Genomic DNA, 13661 nt, shown 5'->3' with positions numbered 1-13661 from the left:
TGCGAGGCACTGCGGTCCACGCTTCCCTGCTTCAATACGCTTGTGTTGTTGGTCCTCTGGATCGTCTGGAAACGCCGTAACCGTTGAGTCTTCGATGGGGTTCCAGCCTCGGATCAGCAGTTTGCCGGCCTCCTGGTGGATCATGTTCGCCTATGGGCTCATCGCTTCCGCTCTCGCCTTGCCTCGTCCCCTATAATCTCCTGGTGCCTCTCAATTAGCAGGCACTTATCTTAGCGTCTCTGGCCAGCCCTTCGCTAATAGCGCCTCTGGCCAGCCCTTCGCTAATAGCACCTCTGATTTACGTTCCGTTTTTCACCGTTGATTTTGTCATAGACAAGGATTTCAAAATTAGTTCATACTTGATATATTTCGGAGCATGTCAAAAGTTACAAGACCCATGCATAGTAGTTATTGGCTTGAAAACTATGTCTCACTTGGCGATCATTTTGGTGACATTTTTTTTACCGCATGAATTACTACAAGTAAAATGTGAGTTGCCAATCTATCCACGAGTATATATTGGTGTTTTACGATTAGATCTAATTAAGGATGTTCTGGCAATATTTTTTCATCAGAAATTACAAGCCAATACAATATGAGTTACCACTGCTCACGATGACTTGTTGTCTTGAAAACCACATGTAATGTTTCAGTGACTTTTGTCGAACTTAGAAGTTATTAGATATTGTAGTAAAATAAATCTCTTATATGTATCGGGTCGACATAAATCCTACGTGGCAAAGATTAAGTCAACAAATTCATATTCAAGTCAACATGCCTACAAGACACTATCAAGCCTACATGGGCTTGGTCAAAGAACGTCAACAAGTCAAACCTCTTTGCCATGATCAAATATGTTGAAGAACTAAATGGGATGGAAAAAAGAAGAAGACTAGAGGTCTAGTAGCAAGAATGATAAATGAAGAAAGATAAGGCATATGGTCCATCGTCTATTTTTCTCATTTCGTGCACCATAAAACAATGGACGTCCGAGATTTCTTTTCTCTACTTTGCCCTAACTTTCTCTCTCCCATAAGAATAGACATGGTCATTTGTGACCTTAGCCTATATAAACCACCTCCATGGGTGGGATGTATCTATTCACCCTGCTTGAATAAATTCAAGGGGAAAGGACTAGAACATCCTAAGGGGCCTGCTCTTGAAGTTTTGAACCGACTTAGCTTCGACATGGGCTCGTTTCGAGATTATGGGAAGACTTCGGCCTCGACTTTAAGTAGAGAGATTAGGTTAGTATTGAGGGTATCCTAACCTCGCTACTAGGGAAGACAATTTCGGCCCAAGTTCGAGTAGCCTTAAGGTCTCTCGCTATAAGTGACTTAGGAAGACAAATTTGGCCGAGCACTTGGTTAAAAAAACCCTTGAAGCCTCTTATAACATATGACTAAGTCGCACCCGCAGGAGCGACCGAACCTATTGAAAAACATCAACGTGTCAACTTTGTCTAAGTACACAACGGCCTTCGCTATAAGACCATTGTATACTCCTTACTTTACGCATTGTGCCATTAAGCATTAGTACCCCTGCTCTGTGTGTTTTGTATACTCCTTACTTTACGCATTGTGCCATTAAGCATTGGTACCCCTGCTCTGTGTGTTTTTTGACAACGACAACATGAACCAAAATGAAATGTATTGCCTTCAAACCTAGACCTTAATTGGTTATGATTCGCTTTCGTTGAAGCTCAAAAGTAATGGCACTAGCTAGTCATACCAGAGTACCAACTATTCCATCCGACCCGAATAAGTGACATGGATTTGTATAGATTCTTGTACAAATCCACGTCACTTATTTTGGAACGGAGGTAGTATATTTTTACTTAATAACATCGCGATGTTGCCTTGGCGCGCGTACACTACCCAACGGCTAGCTAACACATGCTTCGACTTGTTCGCTGCCATGCATGCACGAGCTAGTAAAAAGATGTCACTGCATGCATGTACAGGTAAGAGATGTGGCTAGCTATGCGTCGCCAGTGACTATATCTTAGAAAATTCAAAATCTAAAAATGTTTTCTCTCCACAAATAATATACAAAGTTGCCATTCTATTTTGTATCAAGTTGCCAGGTGGACATTTTTTATGGCTTAAAAATTACCATCCAAATAATATATGAAGTTGGCATCCTATTTTGTATCAAGTTGCCACGTCGACAACTTTTTTATGGCTTAAAGATTACCATCTAAATAATATATGAAGTTGACATCCTATTTTGTGTCAAGTTTCCATGTAGACAATTTTTTTATGGCTTAAAAATTACCATCCAAGTAATATATAAAGTTGCAATCCTATTTGTATCAAGTTGCCACATCGAGAACCTTCTTATGACTTAAAAAGTACAAACCAAATAATTTGTAAAGTTGGCATCCTATTTTATATCAAGTTGCAACGTCGACAACTTTTGTATGGCTTAAAGATTACCATCCAAATAATATATGAAGTTGCCATCCTATTTTGTGTCAAGTTGTCATGCCAACAACTTTTTTATGGCTTAAAAATTACCATCCAAAATAGTATATGGAGTTGCCATCCTATTTTGCATCAAGTTGTCACGTCGAAGGCTTTTTATGGCTTAAAAATTACCATCCAAAATAATATATGAAGTTGCCATCCTATTTTGCATCAAGTTGCCACGTTGACAACCATTTTATGGCTCAAAAATTACCATCCAAAATAATATATGAATTTGTCATCCTATTTTGCATCAAGCTGCCACGAAGACAACCATTTTATGGCTTAAAAATTACCATCGAAAATAATATATGAAGTTGCCATCCTATTTTTGTATGAAGTTGCCATGTCGACGACATTTTTATGGCTTAAAAATTACCAACCAATTAATATACGAAGTTCCCACGTCCACAACTTTTGCGGCTTTAAAATTACCATCCTGTAATATATGAAGTTGCCATCCTATTCACCGTGTTTGTTTCAAATTACCATGTGGTAATTTTTCAGAGTAGGACGGTAGCTTGTGTATTGTCGTTTGGTAACAGACCAGTCCGATTCTGTTTTGTCGAAACATACCTTTTTGAGGTCCTCGTCGATACAAATTCAACGGTATAAATGGATTAGGAATTGAATAGACAGTTTGAACTATACAAAAAAATTTGAATTTTTAAAATCAATTTGCCTTTTCTCTTGTGTGAACTTAGCGGTCCTCTTTTCCCTTGTTCTTAGCAAAATCAGTGCATGGATAGCACACACGCATGAACTTCTTAGGTATACCCTTGGTGGGACCCATACGAAGATCCACCGCTCTTGGTCGGTACATCTAGAAACAAGCCAGTACTCGTGTCACAGACGAAATATTAGGGTTTTATCAAAAGCGCGTCGTCTTCGTTCGGATTCGCCGGTTCCCCTCACCTCCTGTCGCCATCTTGGCATTGTGAGGTGGGGGGAACCTCGGTTCCTGCTAGATGTATCCAGTTTTTAGCATTATTAGTATTGTGGTCTTCATCGGCAACGCTATGGCGAAGGGTGTGATGCCGTCAAGAATAAAGGTACTATGATTCTTCCTCTGCTGCGGTGGTGTTTTATTGGACAGCGTCACGGGGCCAGAGAGTTTTACTTGCCGCAGATTTGATGTGTTAGATCTTGCTGATTTTGAGTTTCTGTACTCACAAATCCGTTCATATGGATTTGATGAGTTTTTTTTGGTAGTGTGTCATGATGCTTTTGTTGTTTTGATCTTCTGTGATATTGGAGTCCTTCTCTGGCGTTCCGGTGAAGTTCATGTGGTTCGACAACCTGCACTTTTAGGGGATAAACCCCGGCCGAAGTACGTTCAACGCTCACGGCTTCTCATCTCTTTAGATGGGCGTCTCAAGGGCTTTCTGAAACCTTTGAAGGTAGTCAAGATCATGAAGGGGTACGAGTGGTGATGTTACTGCTCCAGTCTAATCGTAGTATTTTTTTGAAGCCCGGACAGTATTTCGTGTTGCAAAGATTGATACCATGGAGAATATGCTTTCGAGAGATTTCATTGTAATTCTTAACTGTAGGGATTATTTTGTAATTTCTTGTGTCTATGATCTGAAGCACTACACTTGTAATGGTTTTCGAGATTGAATAAAGTTACAAGTGATTCTAAAAAAAAATCTAGAAACAAGCCCAGCGCATCAAAAAGTCCTACTCAAAAAATAGGGATAACCACCAAACGACACGTATATAAAGGTGGCCAGGAGTCCAAATGTTCGCTTGGGAGGCAGAATAAGGTTGTAAGTAGACCCAGAAAAAGGGAAAAACAGTCAACTGTCACTACAATCTGAGACATCGTCCTGTCAAGTACGCATCTGCTACGAGATCTATCCTTAGCGCCAGACACTCAAATAAGCACCCAGTTCGCAGGGATAAAGCAATAGCTTAACGACATTCTTTTAAGGGTTAATTGGATCTACGCCACTCTCTATTCCACCGGTTGGAAATATGCCATTACAAAAACTTGACTTGAAGAAATGCCACTCTAACTTTCTTATACCTCTAACTATGCCATTCTGTCCACTTAAGACCAATTACTGTTCATAAAATACATGTATTTCAGCGTGTACAACAGTATTTACCATAATACCCCTATTCACAACGTTCAGCAGTACGTTCGAGTCTCTTCCAGGCATCAAGATGGCAATGGATAGTTAAAATGTGGATATCCATGGATATCCAAACCATGGATCACGGGTATGGAGCGCGTTTCCGATCCATGGATATCCACAAATGGGTACCCGCCAACTCATGGAGCGGGCACGGATATCACATTTGATCCATGGATATCCATGGATACCCAGTATTTATTAAAATAAATAAATTACTGACGTGTGGGTCCATTAGTTAGCTATTTGAGTCATATAAATAGTTCCTTTCCCACTCAACCCTAACCCTAACAACCTCCTCTCCCTCAGTCCCGCACTCCCACCCCACGAGCCGTCGCCTCCGATCTGTCCTCGACTCCCGATTCGTTTACCAATCCCCTTCCTCTTCCTAATATGTTGTTGTTATTGTTGTTTATGATGTATATTGTATGGATATGGTAATCCATGGATACCCGGATACCCAGTGGATATGGATGTGGATATGATTTTGCATCCACGAATATTTTCGTGGATGGATAGTTGGTTTGGCAATGAATATGGATATGGTCGACCCGTCCAGACCCGGCCCGTTGCCATCCTGATCCAGGCACCACAAACGTTCAAAACATTCAAATTTGGCCCAAAATTCAAACTTCTCAGGAAAATCAATAAAAATTCAAACATTCAAGTTAGGGTCAGAATAGAGGAGCGCGTGGGGGATAATAAGAGGAAGAGGAATAAAACTGTTTGATTTGGAATGGAAAAAAACTGTTCGTATAGAGCTATGTATATCCGTATTTAGGTAGTATACGTGATGGTATTTGACAAAATAGCATGATTAGAGGTATAAAAAAGTTAGAGTGGTATTTCTCGAAGTCAAGTTATTGTAATGGCATGTCTCCAACCGGTGAAAATTATAATGACATAGATCCAATTGAAACATAGAATGAACGGGAATACGACACTTAAAACAGCTCTTTGTAGACATTACATGGTAGATACACCATAGAGAAAGGTAGTGAGCTATGGATAGTGACATTTCAGGTCAACATAAAGGGATTCCGTCAACATGATTGACATTACGAAGTAACCTAGAGAAAGAAACGTCTCGCCTAACTTTCTGCATTATGTCTTTTCTCCCAGCAAAAACACCTGCCCCGTTGCAAACTGATTGCAGCACTACTTGGGTGCGGTCAATGCCTTGGGCTTCGGCTTTACCTCAACTTCATTCACCCCTCGGATAAATATTGCATCAGGCTCATGGCTGAAAATTGCAAAAGAACCAGTAAGTCAGTTTTCTGCTTGTTTAATGAGTGGCAACAGAAAAGTTCAATCTTACGATTTCTCTCCCTCTTCGTAAGTGTAGCTTGATGCCACAGCGAGCATATGCCCATCCTTGCTGAATGACAGAGCCGCGATGCTTGATGCGTACTTCGAGTACTGCAATCAAAATACAAGATCATCAAGACACTGACGATTTCAGATATTTCCAATCCCATGAAGCAAAAACTATCAATCTATTACCTGATATAGTCTTTTCTTGTTAGTGCCATCCCATACATTTACATATCCATCACACCCTCCAGTGGCAAAGGTGCCATATCTGCAGAAAATGGATAAGAATGGAAGAATGAGAACAAATAATCCTGTGAGAAGTCAGCAAAATGAAACACTGAAACTTTACATTGGATGGAATGCAATAGCATTGACAGGATAAACGGTGTCCCTGCCAGACTCGGATTTCCGATGACACTTGAAAGCATACCTGAAAAGGAATTAACCAATGAGTAAACAGGTATTTAAACTGGAGAGTCAGTGGCAGGGCCACCTATGGTTGCAAGCAGGTAAGTAGATTGTATCTTCGAGCTTAGCAACTTTGCATGACAGAGGTGAGCACCGAGTGTTTGACAATGCACAACTACCAGTCAGGCCATAGTGTTGATTGTATTATCCTCTTTATTATCTTCTGCCTGTTGTACATTAGTATGGAAAATGGCATGTTCTTTTGCTCACTTGTATAATGTGTGTACCACCCGTGTAATATCCCCGTTGTACAAGGGGCTTTCTGCATATTTGCCACACCTGTACATGGATATATACTGGCCTTTGGCCCCCAGAGAATACAAGTTGCTATTTCCCTATCAAAGATCACTATACCACATGTATCAACACAAAGGTCTATCTATTAGTGAGCAAAATAACATTTTTCAGTGTTATATGTTACGCCTTTCTTTTGTAGACAAAAGCAGTGTTAGATCTACTGGGATTGTGGACACCCTACTATTATAGGTAACCCTTAGAGTTAAGGCCAGCTAGAACCAAGAGCAAAGAATCTGTTGTGCCATGTACTTTGGGTATTTGTTCTTTCCTTTTGTTGCCAAACTGGTTGAATTAGAATTTTATAATTGGTTGATTGCACCAAATATTTTCTTAAGTGCGGTCCAGTTATGAAAACTTTGAATAAATACATCCGTTTGCACATTCATGGCAACAACCTGATGTGTTTAAGGTGATACAGAAACAGCAGTGTCATTGCTATCTGTTGACGAAAAAACTACTGCCGGTCTTATGAACAATTTATTGGTCGTGTAGATAGTAGAGACAGGGTGTCATTGCTCTATAGGATATTGCCAGACTGGTATCAAGGTGTTGGGGATAAAGATTTAACAAGATTCAGGCCCCAATAATCGGGTAAAAGCCATATGTCCTGCTTGATGTGTATCATATGGGATGTGTGAATCAACTTGGTCTTTTTGTAGGGGCCTCTGGGTCAGCACCTTCTTGGTTGCCAAATCATTGACTTCAGCACGGACTCTTCTGGCTTCAACCAACCAACTAGGGAAAGGCTCCTAGGTCAGTGCGGATCCTGGAGTTTCCTGTTTAGATTTTCAATATCTCCCTGACTACATATCTAACATGACTCCGTGTGGGTTCAATGACGGCCCTAATATCTCAAAGATTGATACAATCATCATATATCGTCCATATGGTTTTAGCTTCTAGTAGTTTCTAGTACTAATTAGCGACACTATCTACCATGAAATAATATGACTGTCCAACAGCCGTGGGTCATTGTCTTGTCTTGAATGCTCGGTTGTAATGGCCTTGTTCACTCGTAAATTTATTCTTACTATCAATGCTTCAAGCTGCAAGCTTTGTGTTCAGGAGAAAAAATGGCATCAACCCTTGAGAAAGTGCTATCGAGGCAGTGGCCACACAGCACCCAATAATGATCACTCAACCATGAAAATAACATGTGTAGCACGAGGTCCATTCAATCATACTTTGGTTCAGGGTGCACATCTCAATTCATATACATCGAATTTGTAAGAGATCATAAATCTAAAGAAAGGAAAGGGGAAAGAGAAAGGCTACCATTCAAAGTAAAGGTATGGTGTTTCAACACCATATGAGTTGGTATCTGAAATCTGGATCCAAATAATTTATTGACAATTGTTTTATTTGTTGCATCCAATTTGTGGACAAACGAAAGTGGTTTCCATGGCATGACCCATATATAATTTAAACTAGATATTACCCATCGGAAAAGATGACAAAATATAAGACCTGATCTTCTATACATTAGCAAGCTGTGATATATAATTTGTAAAATAGTGGAAATATTATAGTGGAAACAGATATTATAATTTGTAAAATAGTGGAAATATTATAGGTACAGAAGTTCTATATCCATTAGTTTAGCTGTGATATGATCTAAGAAACAAATATTGGAAAGCATTCAAGCAACCGTGATACTCGAAATAATTACAAATTCATAACCAAGATGTAGAACACATACTTTTTAGATTGTGCAGACTCTGAAAGGTCAAAGAATTCCATAGAAACTCGTCCTTCGACAGAACTTAAAGCATACCCTGAAGCAAGCAGGTATAGAGAAGATTAAGTAGGAAACATGTGTGTGTGTGTGTGTGTCTATATATATATAGATATAGATATAGATATATATGCTAAAAATTAAAAATATAGTGCAAGCATTGGTCTAAATGAAAGCTTCTTGCATGCACAATCACTTGCACTTTGTCCACTACTCTGCTAAGTGTACTGATGGCCACAGCCACAAATGTCCTACTGCTACTAAATCAAGAGTGAAGCAAGTAATGTGTAGTCATGTAATGCACCTAATAAAGAGTGACAGCAAGTTACCTGTTCCGTTAGGAAAACATCGAACACAGCGTGTTTGGTATTTCAAAGACGAATCCCTTTTTTGTTCAGGTTGTGACATATTGCGCAAATCATAAATATTGACATGCCTTCCTGCAGTTGCAACAACCAACCTATTTCCTACCAATGACATAGAATAGACACGCTCTGGTTGAGCATATGTCCCTACAAGTGTACGCTCTGGTCCACTCACTCCTCTAGGATCCCAGCATTTAATTGTCTTGTCCCAGCTACCTGTGATGACTTGTCCTAAATGGAAAATATACACAAATGGAAAGTCAAGTTCTTATTCTGTTGAAGTCACAAATTATCTCACAGTAGCCAGATAATATTGCATTTTTAGAAAATATTTAAAAAATATATGAACAGCGAGTCCTTAACAGAAACAAGTTAGCACAACTTACAGATATTTAGACATTATGAACAAGATTAAGTAATATGAAAGCAACAAAGTATATTCTGTATTAGAGTCAGAATCAAGGAATATAAATATGTACAATAAGACCTGGAAGTAAGGAACATCAGCTTTTACTCTTCGTCAACTATCAAACACTTAAACCTGTAAGTTTATGAAACAGCTACTTTTCCTTCTATAAGAAAGGATCTTCAGTTTAGGAGTCCTTGAAAACAGATTTCTTATCGACCTTGCACCCCTATAGGTAACAACTCATGTGAGTTGTCCGGTCCCAATGGAACAGTGGTAGCACATAACATTTTCGATGGCATTGCCCCTAAATGAAGGGCAGTGGATGTACACTGAGAAACTAAAATACAATATGGATGCAATTCAAAATGAACAAATCCTTCTGAAATATTTAATGCACAACAGAGAAAAGAAATTCATTACTAAGCCATGTAGAGACCAACTCCATCTAGCAATGTTAACAAGTCAGCCAAGAGCCCAAGAGGACTATGCAATGGAGCATTGTACAAGGAAAAACTTGTGGAACTATAATCAAAATGGAAATGGCAATGTAAGATCATTTCAATACAAGTCTTGACATGCAAGCTTGTAAAGCATCGAGATGTACATTGTTATTAAGAATCAAGCATGAATTCAGTTAGCCTTGTTATTTATGTTCCTCTCAAGAACTGCGTCCTTAGTGATAAGTATTGCAGTAAATGACTTTATGTTTGATAGCATAAAGCTGCAATGATGTTCGCCATGAAAAACTTAAGCCAGTAACATAGACACAAGAGCATTCCAGTACAAATGTAGGTATAAGTACCTGCAGCATAAGAGTACTCCACACAGCAAACAGGACCATCATGCCGCCCAAGAACATCCTCTTTTGACGAAGTAAATACTAATCTAAGATAGACATTTGAGCACATTTCATGTTAGACTACTAAATCTTGACATGAATGATAATAACAGAAGGGAAAATTTAACAACAAAAAAGATACTGAATTTTTACAGAATTCAATTTATAAGCAACATTCAGCAGTAAAATGGGCATATTGCTTTCAGTCTTGCATGCAGCATTAAGCTTAGTACTCCCTCCGATCCATAATAAGTGTCTTGGATTTAGTACAAAGTTGTACTAACAAAATGTATTTACAAGACACTTATTATTGGAGGGAGTATTTTACGACAAAATGTAATTCCAAATGTGGGCATATTGCTTTTCAGTCGTGCATGCAGCATTCAAATCTAGATTCTTGCACCACTAACAACTAACAACTGGACAATTTTTCAAACATAATGATGTTTATGTGACATCACATTTCCATGATTCTAACAACAGGGTTCAATCAGACTAAATTGACTGTCAGTCTAGCAAGGATACTTAATTAATAACCCTGAAAAATAGTAAGTGCTACCTCTGTTCAGGAAAACATGATGTCCTAGAACACGAGCAGTCAAACTTCTCTATCTTTTACACTTTCACTACTAATTAACAAAAAAAATTGGATTGCTAGGTAGAAATTGTGACATTAGATTTGTCAAAAAAAAAGGGTTCACATTATGATTTTCTATAATTAATTTCCTTACACATTCATACAAAAGCTGACGGTCAAAGTTGCTTATTGTAGATTGGAAAATTCAAAATATCATCTACTCCCTCCGTTCCAAAATATATGGCATACATGCTTTCCAAGATTAGTATGTGGATTAGTTCTTACAAAACTGATACCATGAGAAGTTCTTTTGAATACGAATCCAAAAGTATCCATTTCGTATCATGCAATGCACGTATAGGTGCATTAATCGTTAGTCAAATTTAAATTTGAAAAACATGTATGCCCTATATTTTTGAATGGATGGGGTATTAAGAAACAAGGGAGTAGTAACTAATTTCTACAACCTACATTTGCACTCCAATTTTGCTGCCCGGTGGTTATGCACTCGTAATATACAAGTCTCCACAGATAGTACTCCTAAACTTCCAAACTTTGCAATTTGAGTATGACTGCTGACATGTGAAATGATAACAAGCACAAACTGATGCAAAAACTTAGTTAATAATTTATCTACTAAATGTAAGTTACAAAAGTAGATTCTTTACATATTTTTTTTTCGGGAATGCGAGCTTTATCGAAGTAAGATGTCGCATCAAGCAGAAGTTTCTTTACATATATATACTGCTCAGACAACCTTATGCCGCTGGAACTAGCAACACTTGTGCTCTGTAATAAAGATTGGTCTAGATTTTAATCTCCTAACATGTTGAAACTATTGATATGTACTCCCTCCGTTTCATAATTCTTGTCTCAAATTTGCCTAAATATGGATGTATCTATTCCTAAAAAGCGTCTAGATACATGTAACATTCCGACAAGAATTATGGAATGGAGGGAGTATCATCATATATTCCTATGTGCCAACATATATGGGCGAATTTGCACAAGCAACTAAATCTCGTTCCTAACAAATTTTGACACCACAAACCTTATACAGAGAGTTCACCAAAAATAAACAGAAAATTGATATCACTTCAACACCAACGAAACAAAGCCTAGGCTGCCTGTAATCGCTGCAGATCTATAACTGGAACGGTTATTCAAAAGCTCCTGGTAATTTGACAAATTGAATGCAAACTAGCGTGTAGAACACGGAGGAGATGATGAAATGGAAACGCAACAACCCTCACCTCCGCACTGTATGGTCGGCGCCAGCACTAAACCCCGAGGAGTCGTCGTGGAAGCAGCAGTCGAGCACGGGCCCGGGGTGCGCGAATTCTCCCTTGAGCACGTTTGCATCGGCATCGTATAGCCGAACCGTCTGGAACAGAGCCCAGGCACCCAAAGGAGGTCACATCAGCCAGATCAAGGAGTTAGGGTTTATTATTACGGCTTGCCGAATAGAGGACAGAGGGGACAAGAAGAGAAGGGAAGGGCGTCGTAGCTGACCTTGTCCCAGGAGGAGACGAGGAGGTGGTCGCTGTGGTTGGAGAAGCGGAGATTGGAGATGCCGTCGGCTGGAGGGTTCGCGAGCTCCCTGCCGCTGCCCATAGCGGCTGCTGGTGCGGCGGAGGCGTCACTCATGGTGGGAGCGAGAAGGAGGAGAAATCCGGTTAGGGTTTGGTGCGTCCTGCGGAGAGGGTGGGTGTGCTGGGAGGGATTCGAAATTTGAACCCCGCGATGGTCGGAGGCTCGGAGCAAGGAGAAGAAGGCGAGGGCGGTGGCAGAGGAGGAGGGGACGGTGAGCAGAAGGTTTAAAAACGAATGAAAGCAGAATTCGAAATCTTCTCCTGGATCTGGGTCTACCTGGATAGCTTTTTTTTTTTTGAGCGCAACTGGATAGCTGGTCAACGGACGGGTTTTTTCAAAAAGCCCGGCAGCGTGTGTCCGGCCCGGCACGGACAGCCCCGACCAGGCTTGGGCCGTGCCTAGGACTTGTCTCGAGTCCGTGCCAGCCCGTTTAACATTTTTCTTTTAAAAAATAAATCTGGCCCATCAGGCCATCACCTCTCTCACCTCCTTGTGGCCCACTCCGACCTCTCCTATATTCACACGGTGCAGGCTTGATCGTCGTCCTCTCCCGATCTCCAGGCCAAGACTGCCGAGCCCATGCTCGTCTCCATGGTGGCCTGGTCCAACTCCGGATCCTCCTTATGGCAGCGCAGGGAGTAGGTGCGACGGCTAGGGTTCTGTGCTTGGTGGTGGCAGCGGGCAGGCAGCAAGCAGGGGGAAAGGGGAAGGAGACAAACTTTGTTCTCCGGTCCACTCGTGTCCCATGCTCGGGCCTGGGGTTTGTCGAAGCAGGCCTGCACGGCACGGCACAACCCATTTATAAACGGGCCCGGAAGAATACAACGATGGTGTGGTTCGTTGAGTGGATATGTATTGATAGGATAAGGCTAACCATAGCTATATGTGAATGACCAATGTTTGATTAGAAAGTTGCGTGAGTAGGGGTAACCACAAAATGAAAATATTATGTGGAGGTCGTGGTTAAGTAGATTCGGCAAAATGGAGCGGACGAGCTCAACCGGACCAAAGACATGCTTGTGGCCTCATTTCTATTGCCAAATAATTTTCTCACCCTCTCATCCTAAAAACCCCCATCCCACTGCTTGGCGGCGATGTGAGCCTTCGGCGAGCGACGATGATGATCAACCTTGGCACGAGTTGCAAGCCGCCAACAAGCAACCCTTCACACGCCGTCCTCCGGCGCCCATCTCTAGGTCACACGGCTCTCCCAGACAGGGGCGGAGCCAGAAAAGGCAACCGTTGGGTTCATTCCACTATGATCATGGGGTTCATATATACTGTTCGATCCAAATCCTATTGAATCTAAACCAAATGGTTACATTGTAGTTCCGCCCCTGCTCCTAGGCAGCGTGTCTCTCCCAAGTGGTGCCCCTCTCCTAGCGGGCCTCCTCCAACGCCCCTTTTTCTCTCAATTTATCTCTTTGTTCTGTTGATCTCTCTCTGTCCTCTTATCTCT

General features: G+C 40.7%; 1 protein-coding gene across 1 annotated transcript; it reads right to left on the bottom strand.

Moving 5' to 3' along the window:
• Window positions 1–5466: 5466 nt before the first annotated feature.
• On the bottom strand, window positions 5467–12433 carry LOC100832220 (mitotic checkpoint protein BUB3.1). Its single transcript, XM_003562325.4, has 9 exons — window positions 12122–12433; window positions 11863–11993; window positions 9997–10079; window positions 8750–9016; window positions 8385–8460; window positions 6270–6350; window positions 6110–6188; window positions 5925–6025; window positions 5467–5849 (listed from the first exon to the last, which is right to left on the bottom strand). The coding sequence occupies exons 1-9, from the start codon at window positions 12254–12256 to the stop codon at window positions 5765–5767; spliced, it is 1038 nt and encodes a 345-aa protein (XP_003562373.1). The 5' UTR covers window positions 12257–12433; the 3' UTR covers window positions 5467–5764.
• Between the last annotated feature and the right edge of the window lie 1228 nt (window positions 12434–13661).

Source organism: Brachypodium distachyon, chromosome 1 (assembly GCF_000005505.3).
Source record: "Brachypodium distachyon strain Bd21 chromosome 1, Brachypodium_distachyon_v3.0, whole genome shotgun sequence".
Lineage (NCBI taxonomy): Eukaryota > Viridiplantae > Streptophyta > Magnoliopsida > Poales > Poaceae > Brachypodium > Brachypodium distachyon.
The sequence above is the reverse complement of the archived record's forward strand: the minus strand, read 5'-3'. Positions and strand labels throughout refer to the sequence as shown.

What these genes read in the sequence shown, in the direction of transcription:
- LOC100832220 (XM_003562325.4), bottom strand. Translation starts at nt 12,256, where the DNA reads ATGAGTGACGCCTCCGCCGCACCAGCAGCCGCTATGGGCAGCGGCAGG. An exon ending in GCCGACCATACAGTGCGGAG is followed by an intron (nt 10,080 to 11,862) that starts GTGAGGGTTGTT and finishes TGTCTATCTTAG; the next exon opens with ATTAGTATTTACTTCGTCAA. An exon ending in TACGAAGAGGGAGAGAAATC is followed by an intron (nt 5,850 to 5,924) that starts GTAAGATTGAAC and finishes TGCAATTTTCAG; the next exon opens with CCATGAGCCTGATGCAATAT.